The sequence below is a fragment of the Tauraco erythrolophus genome, chromosome 11 (assembly GCF_009769465.1).
Source record: "Tauraco erythrolophus isolate bTauEry1 chromosome 11, bTauEry1.pri, whole genome shotgun sequence".
Classification (NCBI taxonomy): Eukaryota; Metazoa; Chordata; class Aves; order Musophagiformes; family Musophagidae; genus Tauraco; species Tauraco erythrolophus.
In genome coordinates, this window is record NC_141475.1 from 27836961 (window position 1) to 27851721 (window position 14761).

Genomic DNA, 14761 nt, shown 5'->3' on the forward strand with positions numbered 1-14761 from the left:
TTAGCAAATTATGTGCTAATTCTTACTAAGTAGAAATGTTTTTTTAATCCAGTCCAAATTCTCCAAGCTACAAGATAAGAAATCCAGCCAGACAAGAGGCTTAGTTATGACGAGAATGAGCTACAAAAGTTTCTTGCAGTTGTCTGTATTATCTTTGATTCAATATTATGCTTCATGTCCAACTATTTCACTCCAGTTCCTACTTATAAAATCACAGAATGTCTGAGGTTGGAAGGTATCTTTGGAGGACGCCTGGTCCAATCCCCCTGCTCAAGCAGGGCCACCTAGAAGAGTTTGCCCAGGACCATATCTAGATGACTTTTGAATATGTCCAAGAATGGAGATTCCACTGTCTCTCTGGGCAACCTTTGCCAGTACTCAGTCATCCTCACAGTAAAAAAGTATTTCTTAATGTTCGGAGGGAACTCCTTGTCTTTCGAGTTGTGCTCATTGCTCTTGTCCTGGCCATTAGAGAATGAGTGTCAGGTACTTGACACTGCAATTAGCTTGAAGTAACGTTTCTTTTATTGCCAATAATATCCTTGTGAGACAAAGCAGGAATCAGGTCTTTAATGTGGATTTGGTTTCTGCTGCATTTGCAGCTAATCCAGCTTGTGGGGAGGCGGGAAAACCTTGGAAATTACTTTCTGTGACATCAACCAATGGAGAAAGGGTAGAAAAATAACGATATGGTCACATTTGGCAAAGCATTTCACATCTTTACAGCTCTAACGAGACTATTTTAGCAGGAAGCAGCCTATGCAAGCGCCGCGCTCAAGGAACAAACCATCATTCCGCGGAATCAGTTATTACCAGCCTTGCAGAGATGAAAATGAACATATTAGCAGAAAAAAAAAACAACAACACAAACCCACGGGCTTTGTCAGTATCCCTGGGCAGGAAGGAAAGGGTCGGAGGGAGAAGCGCGTTAAAAGGCGGGAGCGCTCAGCGCGGCAGCGGAAGGCGGCGCCGCTGTCCGCGGTGCTGAAGGGCACCGGGGCCGCCGCTGTCCGCGGTGCTGAAGGGCCCCGGGGCCGCCGCGGGGAGGGAGCGCGGCCCCCGCCACCCCCGAGGGGCTGCTGGAGGCTCTGGCTTCTCTCCTCGGATGCTGTAGGAAGGTGGGAGCTGGCTGCTGCGGAAAACACGTCCTCCTGGACACGTGATTTCAAATCCCAGAATGTCAGGGATTGGAAGGGACCTCAAAGGATCATCTAGTCCAATCGCCCTGCCGGAGCAGGACCACCTAGATCAGATCACACAAGAACGCGTCCAGGCGGGTTTGGAACATCTCCAGAGAAGGAGACTCCACAACCTCTCTGGGCAGCCTGTTCCAGTGTTCTGTTACCCTTACTGGGAAGAAGTTCTTCCTCATGTTTAAAGCGGAACCTCCTGTGTTCCAGCTTGCATCCATTTCCTCTTGTCCTGTTGTTGGATGCCACTGAGAAAAGCCTGGCTCCATCCTCATGGCAGTCACTCTTTACATATCTATAAACATTAACAAGGTCCCCCCTCAGTCTCCTCTTCTCCAAGCTAAAGAGACCCAGCTCCCTCAGCCTTTCCTCGTAAGGGAGACTCCCTTCATCATCTTTGTGGCCTGTGCTGGACTCTCTCAAGCACTTCCTTGTCCTTCTTGAACTGAGGGGCCCAGAACTGGACACAATATTCCAGATGCAGCCTCACCAGGGCAGAGTAGAGGGGGAGGAGAACCTCTCTCAACCTACTTACTAACCATACCCCTTCTTCATGCACAGCAGAAGCCACTTCTGCCCAGAGCGGAAAGAATTCTTTTTTGTTTCCATGCCAGTGTTTTAGATTAAAGAAAAAAAAAAATCCAAATTTCACAGCGATTCTATGAGAGGTCTGGATGCAGGCATGTCTCGCAGCAGCCTTTGCTTGTCATAGGATCGTAGAGTGGTTTGGGTTGGAACGGACCTCAAAGATCATCTAGTTCCGGATTATCGGGTTTTCTGTGGCTTTCACAGATTACATCTTTGTGACTAAGCCATTTACAGAGGCACAATGATGTCATAATGAAAACAGGTCATAACCACAACCACATATAGTGGGATGTATCTGGCATCACCTTTTTTTTCTTAGTAACTATAGATACAGTTGTTCATCTTGAGGGGAAAAGGCAGAAATTCAGCCACGCACCATGCACTGACCTCCCAAGATGGGAGGAGGAACACAAAGGTGGTGCCAGTCCAAAAAAATTTAATTGTGGCCTCGTTTACCACCTGGGACCTCTGAGCCAGCTGACAAAAGGACATGCACAACTGTAATGAAATGTTATTGAGATGAGAAGTTCAGGCTTCAAGGGCAAGAGACACATAAACAAAGCCTGAAGAGTCTTTTCCCTTCAGTACCCAGAAGAATTCTGCGTCTCACTGTTCCTCTGCCATAAAATTAAGACAAAACTTCACACAGGAGAGCTGCTGGAAATCATCAAGACCTGGAGGTAGCAGCTAAAATAAATAATTGTTTCAATTGTGGGTTTTTTCCTCCTTAATCTAGTAGTTCCTTTTCTGTCTGACAACTTTCTCATCAGTATTTCATTTTGAGAGCAACAGTTTTCTGCAGTCGTGAAGGCAGCCAGCTGACGGAAAACAAGTTCAAACACTTGATTCAAAGGTATCATAATTAATGATTTATCAAGCTTCTGAGTCTTAGAATCACACAATTAGGTTGTCTCTCTGAACTGAAATATGGTAACCACAGCCAGCGGGGCTAAGCTACAGCTTTTTGAAGCCAAATGCATAAAAGACATACATGATCTTCAGCAAGTCAAGGAGAGCCCACATCACCCTCTATCAAGGAACCAATGATGAACTGATTGATTACATGACCAGCATCTCACACTGGCCAGAGGGAAAGCCCATTTGCCCAGTTATCTTTTCAAAAGTCACTTGAAAACTGCTAATCATGGAAGTTGTGGTGCAGCTGACCGGAAAGCATCCCTGCTGCTGTGCCTGGTACCTCCCCTTCTCCTCACCTCTCTAAAGTTACTCTAAAATCATTGCTTTGTGTTTCTGTAGCTATTTTCTTGGCTGGGACAACAGGAAATGTCATATTTGAGGAATTCATAAAGATTTAATGATTACAAATGAATAAGTCCCTACATTTTGGGAACACACAGCTACTGTCAAGGCTGAGGCCATCACTGCTAACTCCTGCCAGGGTCAGTGCTGTGCTGGTGCTCTGCTCTCCCACCTGGCACACCAGCTCTGTGTGTGCTGACAAAATGCCCCACACCTTTGATTCTGGGCATTTTTTTACTCGGAGTGTACAGTTTTTTCACTGGATTTCAGTTTCCTACAGGTTTAATTACTTTTTCTACTTCTTGTTTGCATGTTTTGTCATATTTTTGAAGAATGTAAAAGCTTCAAGGGCAAGAGAAGAAAAAAGGCATTTTAAATCCTGACTTCGCTCAGTTGAATTCCCCTTTTCCCTTACGATTGCCTCAGAAGGTTTGTAGCAGTAGTAGAAGTAGCCAGCTACCTTTTTTCTCCCCAGGAGAGCGTAAGATCCAGCTGAGGATCCAGCAAAGCTGAACACCTGGAAGCTTGTGCTGAGAAATGAAATTGAAAACCAGGATGAGGTTTGAGCTGAATTAAGTGGCTGCTTTGTGGCGGGGGTTTCTCAAAACACTTCATAAATTTCTTGCTCCCATCTGCATCAAGTGCTTGTTGCTAATATATTCTGACATGCTCGTTGTAGCAAGACACTCTGCCTAAAAGCAGGGGTGAGATAAGAACTTCACCCTACTTGAATAAAAGTGGAAATTCATTCTGCCCTACATACAATGGGCAGATGCTGTAGAAGGTAATGCTGACTTCAGGGCTGGAAAACACTGCTGACTCAGCATCCACAACCATGAGCATAAGCAACCCATGTTGCAGGGGAAGAAGTGATTCCAGATGTTTTCAAAGAGGAACCAAAGACTGATAAGAGTTTGCTGAGCCAAAAGGCTTAGTTTAGCAACAAATGATGGACAGTCCGTCACTTTATGCTATAAAAGCCCAGTCTCATCTTTAGAGAACAGAGAACCTAATACACCTCTCCGAGGAGTGTGGGGGAGGATTTCTCCTTTGAGTAGGGAAGCACCTCAAAGTTACCCCTCGAGGCTGAGTGAAAGAGATCCACCCACCATCATCATCGATACGGGCGAGAAACATCAGTCTCTAGAACATAATTACTTATTAATCTAACTTTGAACTGTTATTTAGGACTGATCACTTTGAGTGTTCGAATATTGATTTACTACTATAGCTGTTGTAAGGTGTAGTAAATATTCTAATTAATGTCTTTTAGCCTGGAATATATTGTTATTGATTATAACAAATTTTTCACTCTACATATATCATATTATTATCAATTACAATAAACATTTCCACCCTCTGTGTGTGTATATATATATTTAGGTATATTCTAGTCTGCCATCCTCAACCCTGAAGGACAATTACTGCTAAAATCCCCATATCTAATCCCTAGTCATAAACCGTTGACCAAGTTTGGGACCAGGAGTGGGACCAGGAGTGGCTCCAGCCACATGACAACTACTCTCTGAGAAGGAGTTTAGAAAGCAAGGGGGTCCATTCTGACCCAGGTGACTCAACGGGAAGGTCTGCCTTATCTTTTCCCTAATCCCTCTGCAAATCACTCCAGCACTGTTGCTAATATCTTTAACGGTGACTCTCTAAGTAACCTAAATCACTTCAAGCCTCCGCGACACGAGTTGCTTTCTACCTCTTTGGAAAAGAAATGAGAAAACCTCCAAAGGGTTGAAATTTCAGGCTGACTTTCTCCCTCCTCCAAATTCTTCAGAGGCAGATCACCAGATAGCAAGAGAAATTTAGGAGACTCCATATTGCTCAGCACAGTATATTTTTATGCAAAGACCAGCAATAGGCATACTGGGGCACCAGCAGTACTGTGAATGCAAAAGAAATGGTATAATAATTAGTTTGCTCTGTTTTTTTGAAGGTCTAGTGTTCTGGAACATGGGCCAAACTGAGGACTTGGCAAATGGCTGTGTTTGACCGCTTGGTTATTCCCCAACTCCCCTGCTCTGGGTCCAGCTTGGGTCCTATAAACACAAAACTTCAAGAGAGAGTAAAATTACAGATGGGTCCAGCAGCCATTTCTCTGCTCAGAAGTTTTTTTTTTTCTCCTTCCTTTGGTGTACCTTATGCTTGAGTAGAAAATGTGGCTCAGTCCAAACGGTGCATTTAATTCTGCCCAAGTATTTATTTGGTTAAGACAATCAATTACTCTCCCATTCACACGTCAACAGTTCAAGGTTAATTGTCCCTGTTTTGTTCTGGCCTTACCCCTGCCCTGAACCCAACACTATCCATTTCAAAGCAAAAAAACGTGATATTTGCCATCAGGAAAGCACACACATACCAGAGAGAATAACATCTTAAATCCATAGGTCTGATTTTAAATACTTTGTGAGGACCTTGAAAAGTACAACGGTGTTTGCCTGGAGCCACAGTGTCTCAGCCCAGAGCTGAGGACCACCCTGCACGTAGAAGTGTGGGTCCCTCACAGCAATACCCTCAGATACTGCAATAATCAAGGTCACACTAGATAGGGGTTCCTTTGCTTTCAGACACATTCCCTGTTTTTTTTAAAGGTTAGTTACAGGTTTGGCACTAGAAAAGCATAAGAAAATATTCCCATCTTCAGTAGAATGCGGAAATGAGATGAGTGGCTGTTGCATTAATACAAATTAAGTAGCAATTCTAGTATCCAAGCTTCGTTTTCCCACAAATATACAAGGCCCAGATGTACTCATTTTACCCCAAAAGACCCGAAAGCATTGAAAATGCAGCCTTTTCCAAATCAGGTTATTGATGGAGAACCTGAGAGCATCCCGGAGCCTCCCTGTGCAGGGTATGAGGGACCTCTTGTGGTGGCCGAGCCGCTGGCTCAGGCTCCGACAAACGCCACCGACAGATGCAAACTTTATATCCAAATTTATATCTCTCATCAGAGGAACCTAACTCATTTAATACATGAGGCATTAGTGTATAACCCAATATTGCAACCTAATTTATCATCCTGGTCTCCAGCTGTGAACACAAGGCATCTAAAAATAAACCAGTGCACTTGGAAATGTTTTATTAAACGCTGTCAAATCTAAGGCAGCCTACGTAAGCACGGTGTCACAAAAGTGATAGCTACTGGAAACAGCTCACCTGGCTTCAGTCTGAGCCTGGTTCAACGGTGGAAAGAGCCAAATTGTCCCTGTAAGTCCAAGACCAGAGTGGTCAGTGCAGAAAAGCTCTGTTGGATCTGGGAACCTGCCTTGCGTGCAATGTTGGGTGGCATCGCTCCAACTTGGCAGTGACAGTAGAGTTAAACTAACAACCATCTTTCTTGCACAACGGCTCCGTTTATATGAAGAACCCCACTAGCAAGGACTTCTAGATTTTTTTGTAGTGAACTCAGAAGCCACCAAATGCTGTCCCATGACTGGTACAGAGCTTCCTCTGGCTGACGCGTGCTCCTAGCGAGGATCATAGAATCATAGAATCATAGAATCATAGAATGGTTAGGGCTGGAAGGGACCTTCAAAGGTCATCTAGTCCAACCCCCCTGCAAGGAACAGGGATATCTCCAACTAGATCAGGTTGCTCAGGGCCTTGTCCAACCTGGCCTTGAACGTCTCCAGGGATGGAGCATCCACCACCTCTCTGGGCAACCTGTTCCAGTGTTCTACCACTCTCATAGTAAAAAATTTTTTCCTAATATCCAACCTGAACCTACCTCCCTCTATTTTAAAACCATTACCCCTTGTCCTATCATAACTGGCCCTCCTGAACAGCCTCTCCCCATCTTTCCTGTAGGCCCCCTTGAGGTACTGGAAGACCGCTATAAGGTCACCCCGGAGCCTCCTCTTCTCCAGGCTGAACAGCCCCAACTCTTTCAGCCTGTCCTCATAGGAAAGGTGCTCCAGCCCTCTTATCATCTTCGTGGCCCTCCTCTGGACCCTCTCCAACTGGTCCATGTCCTTCTTATGTTGGGGGCTCCAGAACTGGACGCAGTACTCCAAGTGAGGTCTCACAAGGGCAGAGTAGAGGGGGAGAATCACCTCCCTCGACCTGCTGGCCACACTCCTCTTGATGCAGCCCAGGACGCGGTTGGCCTTCTGGGCCGCAAGAGCACATTGCCGGCTCATATTGAGCTTCTCGTCCACCAGTACTCCCAAGTCCTTCTCCTCAGGGCTGCTCTCGATCCAATCACCACCCAGTCTGTATTTATGCCTGGGATTGCCACGACCCAGATGTAGGACCTTGCATTTGGCCTGGTTAAACTTCATGAGGTTGGTACGGGCCCACCTCTCCAGCCTGTCAAGGTCCCTCTGGATGGCATCCCTCCCTTCCAGCGTGTCAACGGCACCACACAGCTTGGTGTCATCGGCGAACTTGCTGAGGGTGCACTCCATGCCACTGTCCACGTCACCGACAAAGATGTTGAAGAGGGTCGGGCCCAACACGGACCCCTGAGGGACGCCACTCGTGACCGGTCTCCACTTGGACATTGAGCCGTTGACCACTACTCTCTGAGTGCGGCCATTGAGCCAATTCCTTATCCACCGAGTGGTCCATCCATCAAACCCATGACTCTCTAATTTAGAGAGAAGAATGTCGTGCGGGACAGTGTCAAAAGCTTTGCACAAGTCCAGGTAGATGACATCCATTGGTCGACCCTTGTCCACCGATGCTGTCACCCCATCGTAAAAGGCCACCAGGTTGGTCAGGCACGATCTGCCTTTGGTGAAGCCATGTTGGCTGTCACCCACCACCTCCTTGCTCTCCATGTGCCTTAGCATGGTTCCCAGGAGAATCTGCTCCATGACCTTGCCAGGCACAGAGGTGAGGCTGACCGGTCTGTAGTTGCCCGGGTCCTCCTTGTTCCCCTTTTTAAAAATGGGGGTTATGTTCCCTCTCTTCCAGTCATCGGGGACCTCGCCAGACCGCCACGACTTCTCGAATACAATAGCCAGTGGCTTGGCAACTTCATCCGCCAGTTCCTTCAGGACCCGCGGATGGATCTCATCAGGTCCCATGGACTTGTGCACCTTCAAGTTCCTCAGATGTTCTCGAACCTGGTCTTCAAGTACAGTGGGCGGTGGTTCATCCTCACAGTCCCTGCTAGTTCTTTCCACAGCTTGGGTGGTAAGACAAGAGGCTTTACCATTGAAGACTGAGGCAAAAAATTCATTTAGTACCTCAGCCTTCTCTATGTCCCGGGTAACCAGAGCACCAGTATCCTTCCGGAGGGGGCCTACATTCTCTTTGGACTTCCTTTTGTCCCCTACATACCTATAGAAGCATTTCTTGTTGCTTTTTATATCCCTTGCCAAATTCAATTCCTTCAGGGCTTTAGCCTTCCTCACTTGATCCCTGGTCACTCTTACAGCTTCTCTGTATTCCTCCCAGGCTATCTGTCTCCGCTTCCACCCTCTGTAGGCTAACCTCTTCATTTTCAGTTGGTCCAGGAGCTCCTTGCTCATCCACGCTGGCCTCCTGGTCTTTTTGCCCGAACAACCTGTTCCCTCCTGTCCTGCACACCCTCAGTCGAACAGTGGGACACATCCTGCTTTGAATGAGCTGGTCTAACACACACCGTGGCCAGTTCTATGTCCTGTATCTTTTTTAAACTATTGAATTCTTTCATGTGCTCTAGTCCACAGTTTCCCCAAAACTGATGTGTTCTGTCACAAAGCTGACAGCAACGTTTATAAGCACTATATCTACCTGTAGATTTATTGACCTAAGAGATCCCACTCCAGAGACAGCCACAAAGTTTTTAAAAAATGGGCTCTATAGTCGAGTTTCTAGTTTAGAGTCACCTTAAAAAGAGTACAGCCTCCAGCTGCCCATCACCCAGTCTACGAGGTGGCGCGAACATTTCTTCCAAAATCGAGCTTAACTTTTCATCTTTAGTTCAACTTCTTGAAGTCTCTTTTAGCAAAAAAAAAAAAACCCCAAACAACCCAACCCCAAACCAAAACTAGAAAAACATGTTTATTTGCAGGAAAACCACTACAATTTGGGGGTTTTTTTGAGAACACAAAGTGCTAAACACATGCGAAGATCACTGCTTTCTGCAGAAGAACACAACGCCTTTTGGAAATACCTCTTTCCCATCAAGAGCACTGCTAATATCTGCTGAGATTAGCAATACCAATACCCAACTATAGCATCTACCATGCACAGTCACATGTTCAACCATATCTACAAGACATGCATCTGCTTGCAGGTTCATTTGAGACACTACTACTCCTCTAAAAGCCCCTCTCTCATGATTAGCCCATAATTTCACTTTCATTTATCCCAAGTCCTAGAAGGGAACGCAGCAGAAAGCAACATGAAGGAAAACGGGTGCCAGTGCTCTACTCACGGGTGTGCTGCTGTCAGAAAAGGTGTTCATGCTGATGGACCTGCTCATCTTGTCCGAGGAGAGGGATGGTGGGGAGGGACTGCGCTTCTCCAGCTGCTCGTGGTGCGGCAGGTCCTGGCGCTGCAGGTACTCACGCCATGCTCGCTGGATGCTGCGGCAGACACCAAGGCACGGAGTTGGTGGGGAATGTGGCAACAAAAAGGATTTAAAATATATATTCTTGACTGAAAAGGTGGGGTTTGGAATTTTTCTCTTTTTCAGGGCACTTTTCTTTCCTATTGAGATAACAATCACACATATCTATCCCTCTGACGGTCTCATGTCAGCCACTACTGGTATAACTTGAGAGATCTGTTAAGTAGAAGCAATTATTTCCTTCAGATCCTTAAACTTACAGGGATTTAAATTTGAAACTATATGTAACTCAGCAATTCGCTTACATCTTGCACAGAAAGAAAAAAATCCAATTATCTGTTTACAAGCATGAACAACCTTCAAAATCTTATATTTATATCAGCTTTCAGATGATAATGTAGATACGGTTGGAAATTCAGAGCCAGACCAGTATCCTTTAAAATCTCCTCTGTCTTGGCTACCTGGAGACTTAAAACCTCTTCCAAAGCAACATGTGGGGGTTGCAGTAGGAGCTTTGCTTCCAAACTCTAAACTTTGACCAAGTTTCTAAAATCTGATGTGAAAGTTTGTAAAGAAATTCCGTGTTCTGTGGCGGCTGGTGGCCGGGGCAGCTCTCAGCAGGTGGCAGTGCTGGACCACTTGTGCCTTTCTGAGGTGCTGGGAGACCACTGACAGATGCTGGGGATTAAAACTGCCTTTACACCAGTAATGCCACCAACACGAAGCGTGTCAGGGTTTGCACACAGGGTGATCCACGAACTCTGCAGAAAAGCAGAGCTAAGTTCTGATCCGAGCCTTGGCCGTGTTACTGCGGTGCGATGAGCTAGGAAGAGCTCCTTTTAGGATTTTTAAGCAATCGAGAGTTTATTCGTGGGTATATCAAGTCACTAAAACCTTCAGTGTATCTGTTAAGCAGGTGGAGCACCCTGACCTCTGCTTAAGTTGTTCTCAGGGGTGTAAAGCCCTTGTGCTGCTCTGCCCAGGTGGCTGTGTGGGGCTCAGGGGCAGGAGCTGGCACTCCTCCACCCTGCCCGCTCCCCGAGCCCTTGGCACACTCAGGACCCAGCCTTGCTGCTGAGGTGCTCCCTGGGAGGGGTCCTGCACCCAAACCCCACCTAGACCTGCTCCCACCTGCGATGCCTGCAAGCCAGGGCAGCACAGAGGGCGATGCTCCTTCCTGAAGGGAGCTCATCGTGTGCTTTATGGTTCAAACCAAAGGGTCCAAAGACTTTGGTGTGGATTTACTTTGTCCTAGGAATAGTTTTTTTTTCCACCTTGCCTTTTTAACAGTTAAGATCATAGAATCAAAGAATGGTTTGGGTTGGAAGGGACCTCAAAGATTATCCAGTTCCAACCCCCCTGCCATGGGCAGGGACACCCTCCACTACACCAGGTTGCCCAAAGCCCCATCCAACCCGGCCTTGAACACTTCCAGGGATGGGGCAGCCACAGCTTCTCTGGGCAACCTGTTCCAGTGCCTCACCATCCTCATACGTCGTTTCTGCTGCCAGAAAAAACATTTAACCCCCAGATGCTGCTAAAAAGGTATTTGATCACACACTGGTATGTTCAACAGGAAAATGGTGCTTCTTGGCTTCTCAGGAGAAGGACGAAGCTCAACACCAGGACAAGTTCTCATTGACTAGCCATAGTGCTGGGAACTCCCAACAGTGAGAAGTGCCTCTCGGTGTATAATTTTTCATTCTAGTCAAGGAACAACACTCCCAACAGATACGGTATTTTGAACATCTCAAGGTTGAGGAAATAAAATGTAAGTATTTTGTTATCTTTTTGAAGAACACCAGATCAGAAACAGCATCCATTACAGCCTCACCAGGATAAGTGCACTCCAGAGCTGGTCAGGTAGCTTAAGGCCTGTGTTGTTTTCACTGAACAGCTTTAAAATGGACAGAAATATCTACCAAAGCTCCCAAATGCAAATGCCAAAGCAGGAGCTTTCAGAAAATGCATTTTGCTTTCGAAAACCCCCAGGTCTTCACACCATTTACACTTGGCATTGTTTCAGTTTCAAGCTTTACTGCATAATACATACAAGTAGTATTCACATATTTATATTTTCATGTACTTTCTGTTTTAAAGCTTGAGAATACACCAAGGTTAAGTCCTAACCACCCTTTTAGAAAGCTGTCTGAAAATTTAGTCTTTCATCTGGCTTATATTTGCATGGCTAAAAGATGCTGGCCGGATTTTAATTTGAAACTTCATGTCCTTTTAATATTTTAATATATCATTAATATTTTAACATCCTGTATAGCGAGTGAGCTGTAGCTTTTCAACTGAAAGTGAAATTCAGTTTGTAACGTAGCAACGCACACAACTTTGTCTAAAGCTGTGCCTGATGTCGCCAAATTTTGCCATGAAGGAGTTGGGGGCTTCAGCATAAGGATGTTCATACTTTTTGATGCAAGCGAGCCATGTTAAACGTTCGTTGTCTGCTGGGAAGACCAAGGGCACCACGTTGGCGCAGAGTTGCTGCCAGCTGGATGGAGCTAATATCTGCACCAGGGCTGGAGGGGCAACGCTGGAAGAGGCACAAAAAGGAGTCCCCTGCTCTGACAGACACATGGGTGAGTTTTAAGTTATATTCCCAGTGTTACCCCGTGTCCTGATATGGCACGGTCAAACCTTTTAGAATCACTGACCCCATGCTAAAGCATACAACATGTGGGAAACGTGTTACAAAGGCTAAAATTATTGCATTTAGAAGTTGGGGAGTTCATTACCAGAACACCGTGATGCCTATTTCTTCCTTCCAGGTGGTGCAGCTAGGTGTCATCTCTGTGCCTTGGCTGATTGCTATCAATCACCTCACTTTCCCATAAAAACCAGCTTTCTTAGAGCTGTGGAGCTGTGCTGCACCCCCCAGCCCAGGAATCCTGGTCCCCCTGGCCTGACATCTCCATGTCCATGCAAACCCCAGGACTGCTCCTTGCAGAGGGGTCCCCTGAGCCTCCTGAGCAGCTTTAATCAGGCTTTATGTTAGATGTGAAAAACACCACGGGAGAGACTTCTGCTTGCTCTGTCCTACGCTTCCCGGCTCTAATATGTTCTCTGTACATATGAAAAATCTAGCAGATTCTCAAATCATCTTTAGTTTCACAGAGGAAATGACAAAATTAGTGCAACACTGAAGTTTAGCATTTGAAACTCTATTCAAAGAGAGCGTTCACGTGCTTAAAGGTAGAGAAGAGCTTAGCCACCTTATGAAATTAAGTCTTTTTTATACTTAAAGTTACACAGAAATTCATGACGGACACAGTCTGTGTTCTGCAGTTTGGGAATCGGACAAACTCCGCTGCATTTAAAGGCAGAAATTACATTCTTCGTTACTTACATTTTCACTTTTGATTCCAAGGGCTGTAAGTTGATATGATATTTTTCGATATTATTTTCTTCATCCATGGCAAGCTGATGGCTATGGAAAAGAAAAGAAAATGGGTTTAATGTGTGTCTCAGCGTGACATTTTTGCAACCACTGTGAATTAATTCTGAAATTTTGACAAGAACATACAAGAGCTGCTTATTATAAGGTGTCGCTGCCTTTGGAGAAAGGCATCTGGGTCCCTGTGTCCAGCCTCATTTGACTGTTAACAAAAAATACCAATTTGGATCCAGTTTCCAGATGGGAGCCTGCCTCAGTCCTTGCACTAAACCTTCCAGATGCCTCAGCTCCAGAGACAGGAACACCCAGCAAAGAAGCTGCTGCAAATAAAAACACCACCACTGGCAAATATAATAGATATTCTTGCTAAATTAACTTTCATCCCTGGGGCTAGATTTGAAAAGCTGAAGAGTAAAATGGAAAGTAACAGTGGTAATGCCGGTAGCAAATGAATTACATCAGCAAAAGCCATACAGGAATATGAAGAAAAAATTCTTTGTAATAAATGATGACCGAGGAATCGGTGCCGCAAGCCGATCGTTTTGAGAAAGTAATTTTAAAATGCTAGGAGATAAAAATGAAACATCTCGGGACGCTGCTTTGGATGGGACTAGCAACACAAATGAAAGGTCTTGGCATGAAATGTGTAAGATTAGACCCCGACCTGTGGAGTTATTTTGAGACTTTACTGGACACTTAATTACATCATTCAATCAGCAGCAGTTTTCAGAAATTATCCTCCTGTAACTAAAAACAAGAATCGTTTGTGGGAGAGATGCAAAATCTTGAATGTTTCCCATATTATCAAGTGAAAAGTGTCGTTTACAACAACGAGACTGTCCCTCAGAAAGGGGCTGTTGCCCAATAAAAGCCATTTCACTTTACCGCGTGTGAGATACCGCAGAAATCGCACATTTACCTTTGGAGCAAGTCTTTGCCATCATTGACCTGTTCCAAGGTGTGCTGGAGCCTTCTGAGTTCTTCCTACAAGGAGAGAAAAAAACTTTTCAATATGCTGATGAGAAACCCTTGGTTGACATTGGAGATTCGTCCTCAACCTCATGACATTGTGAGCCAACCACTAAACAAAACAGTCCCTCGGGTCATGTCTGTGGGGTTGCTTTCAAATTTAGATATCCAAAATAACCACAAAGAAACCAATAGGTTTATCAATATGTGCAGCACATGTTTGAAAGAAAATATCAGACCCACAAAAATAGTAGGCAGAGCAGAAGAGGCAAGTATTCTTGCATGTCTTAGGTACATGGCTGCTTTGATGAGAGGAGATGACCTTGGTAAGAGGCAAGTGAGCATCAGCTCGCACTTTCAGGCGCTTCTCTTTGTTCTGCAATCAAACAGCATTCAGTTGCATAATTAAGAGAGTCACTGGCTGAGATTTACAGCCCGATGCCTTTACCAAGCTTTTTGCATCACATTCTGTTTCGATAGCAGAGATGTCACAAATTTAACTGCAGATGCATAGCTGGGGTTCCCTGCATAGAATCACAGAATGGTTTGGGTTGGAAGGGATCTCAAAGATCATCCAGTTCCAAACCCCCTGCCATGGGCAGGGACAACCTCCACTACACCAGGTTGCCCAAAGCCTCATCCAACCTGGCCTTGAACACTTCCAGGGATGGGGCAGCCACAGCTTCTCTGGGCAACCTGTGCCAGTGCCTCACCACCCTCAGAGGGAAGAATTTCTTCCTTATATCCCATGTAAATCTCCCCTCTTTCAGTTTAAAGCCATTGCCCCATGTGCTGTCACTACAGGCCCTTGTAAAAAGTCCCTCTCCAGCTTTCCTGTAG

The 14761-nt window shown here is 45.5% G+C and overlaps 2 protein-coding genes across 6 annotated transcripts in view; both read right to left on the reverse strand.

The window, feature by feature from the left end:
* The window catches only part of SCHIP1 (schwannomin interacting protein 1), a 130351-nt gene that overhangs the window by 111308 nt on the left and 4282 nt on the right, over positions 1-14761 (reverse strand). For 3 of the 5 annotated variants that reach the window (XM_086618573.1, XM_086618571.1, XM_086618568.1), the window contains exons 1-3: positions 13872-13942; positions 12905-12985; positions 9415-9565 (exon numbers count right to left, since the gene is read on the reverse strand). In XM_086618573.1, the coding sequence (XP_086474699.1) occupies positions 9415-9565; positions 12905-12972 (219 nt within the window). In that variant the 5' untranslated portion in view covers positions 12973-12985; positions 13872-13942. Of the gene's footprint in view, positions 1-9414; positions 9566-12904; positions 12986-13871; positions 13943-14761 lie in introns of those variants that run through there. The other 2 variants (XM_086618566.1, XM_086618567.1) reach the window with 2 other exon arrangements.
* Positions 1-14761, reverse strand: part of MFSD1 (major facilitator superfamily domain containing 1) — a 137947-nt gene that overhangs the window by 7179 nt on the left and 116007 nt on the right. The window lies entirely within an intron of this gene.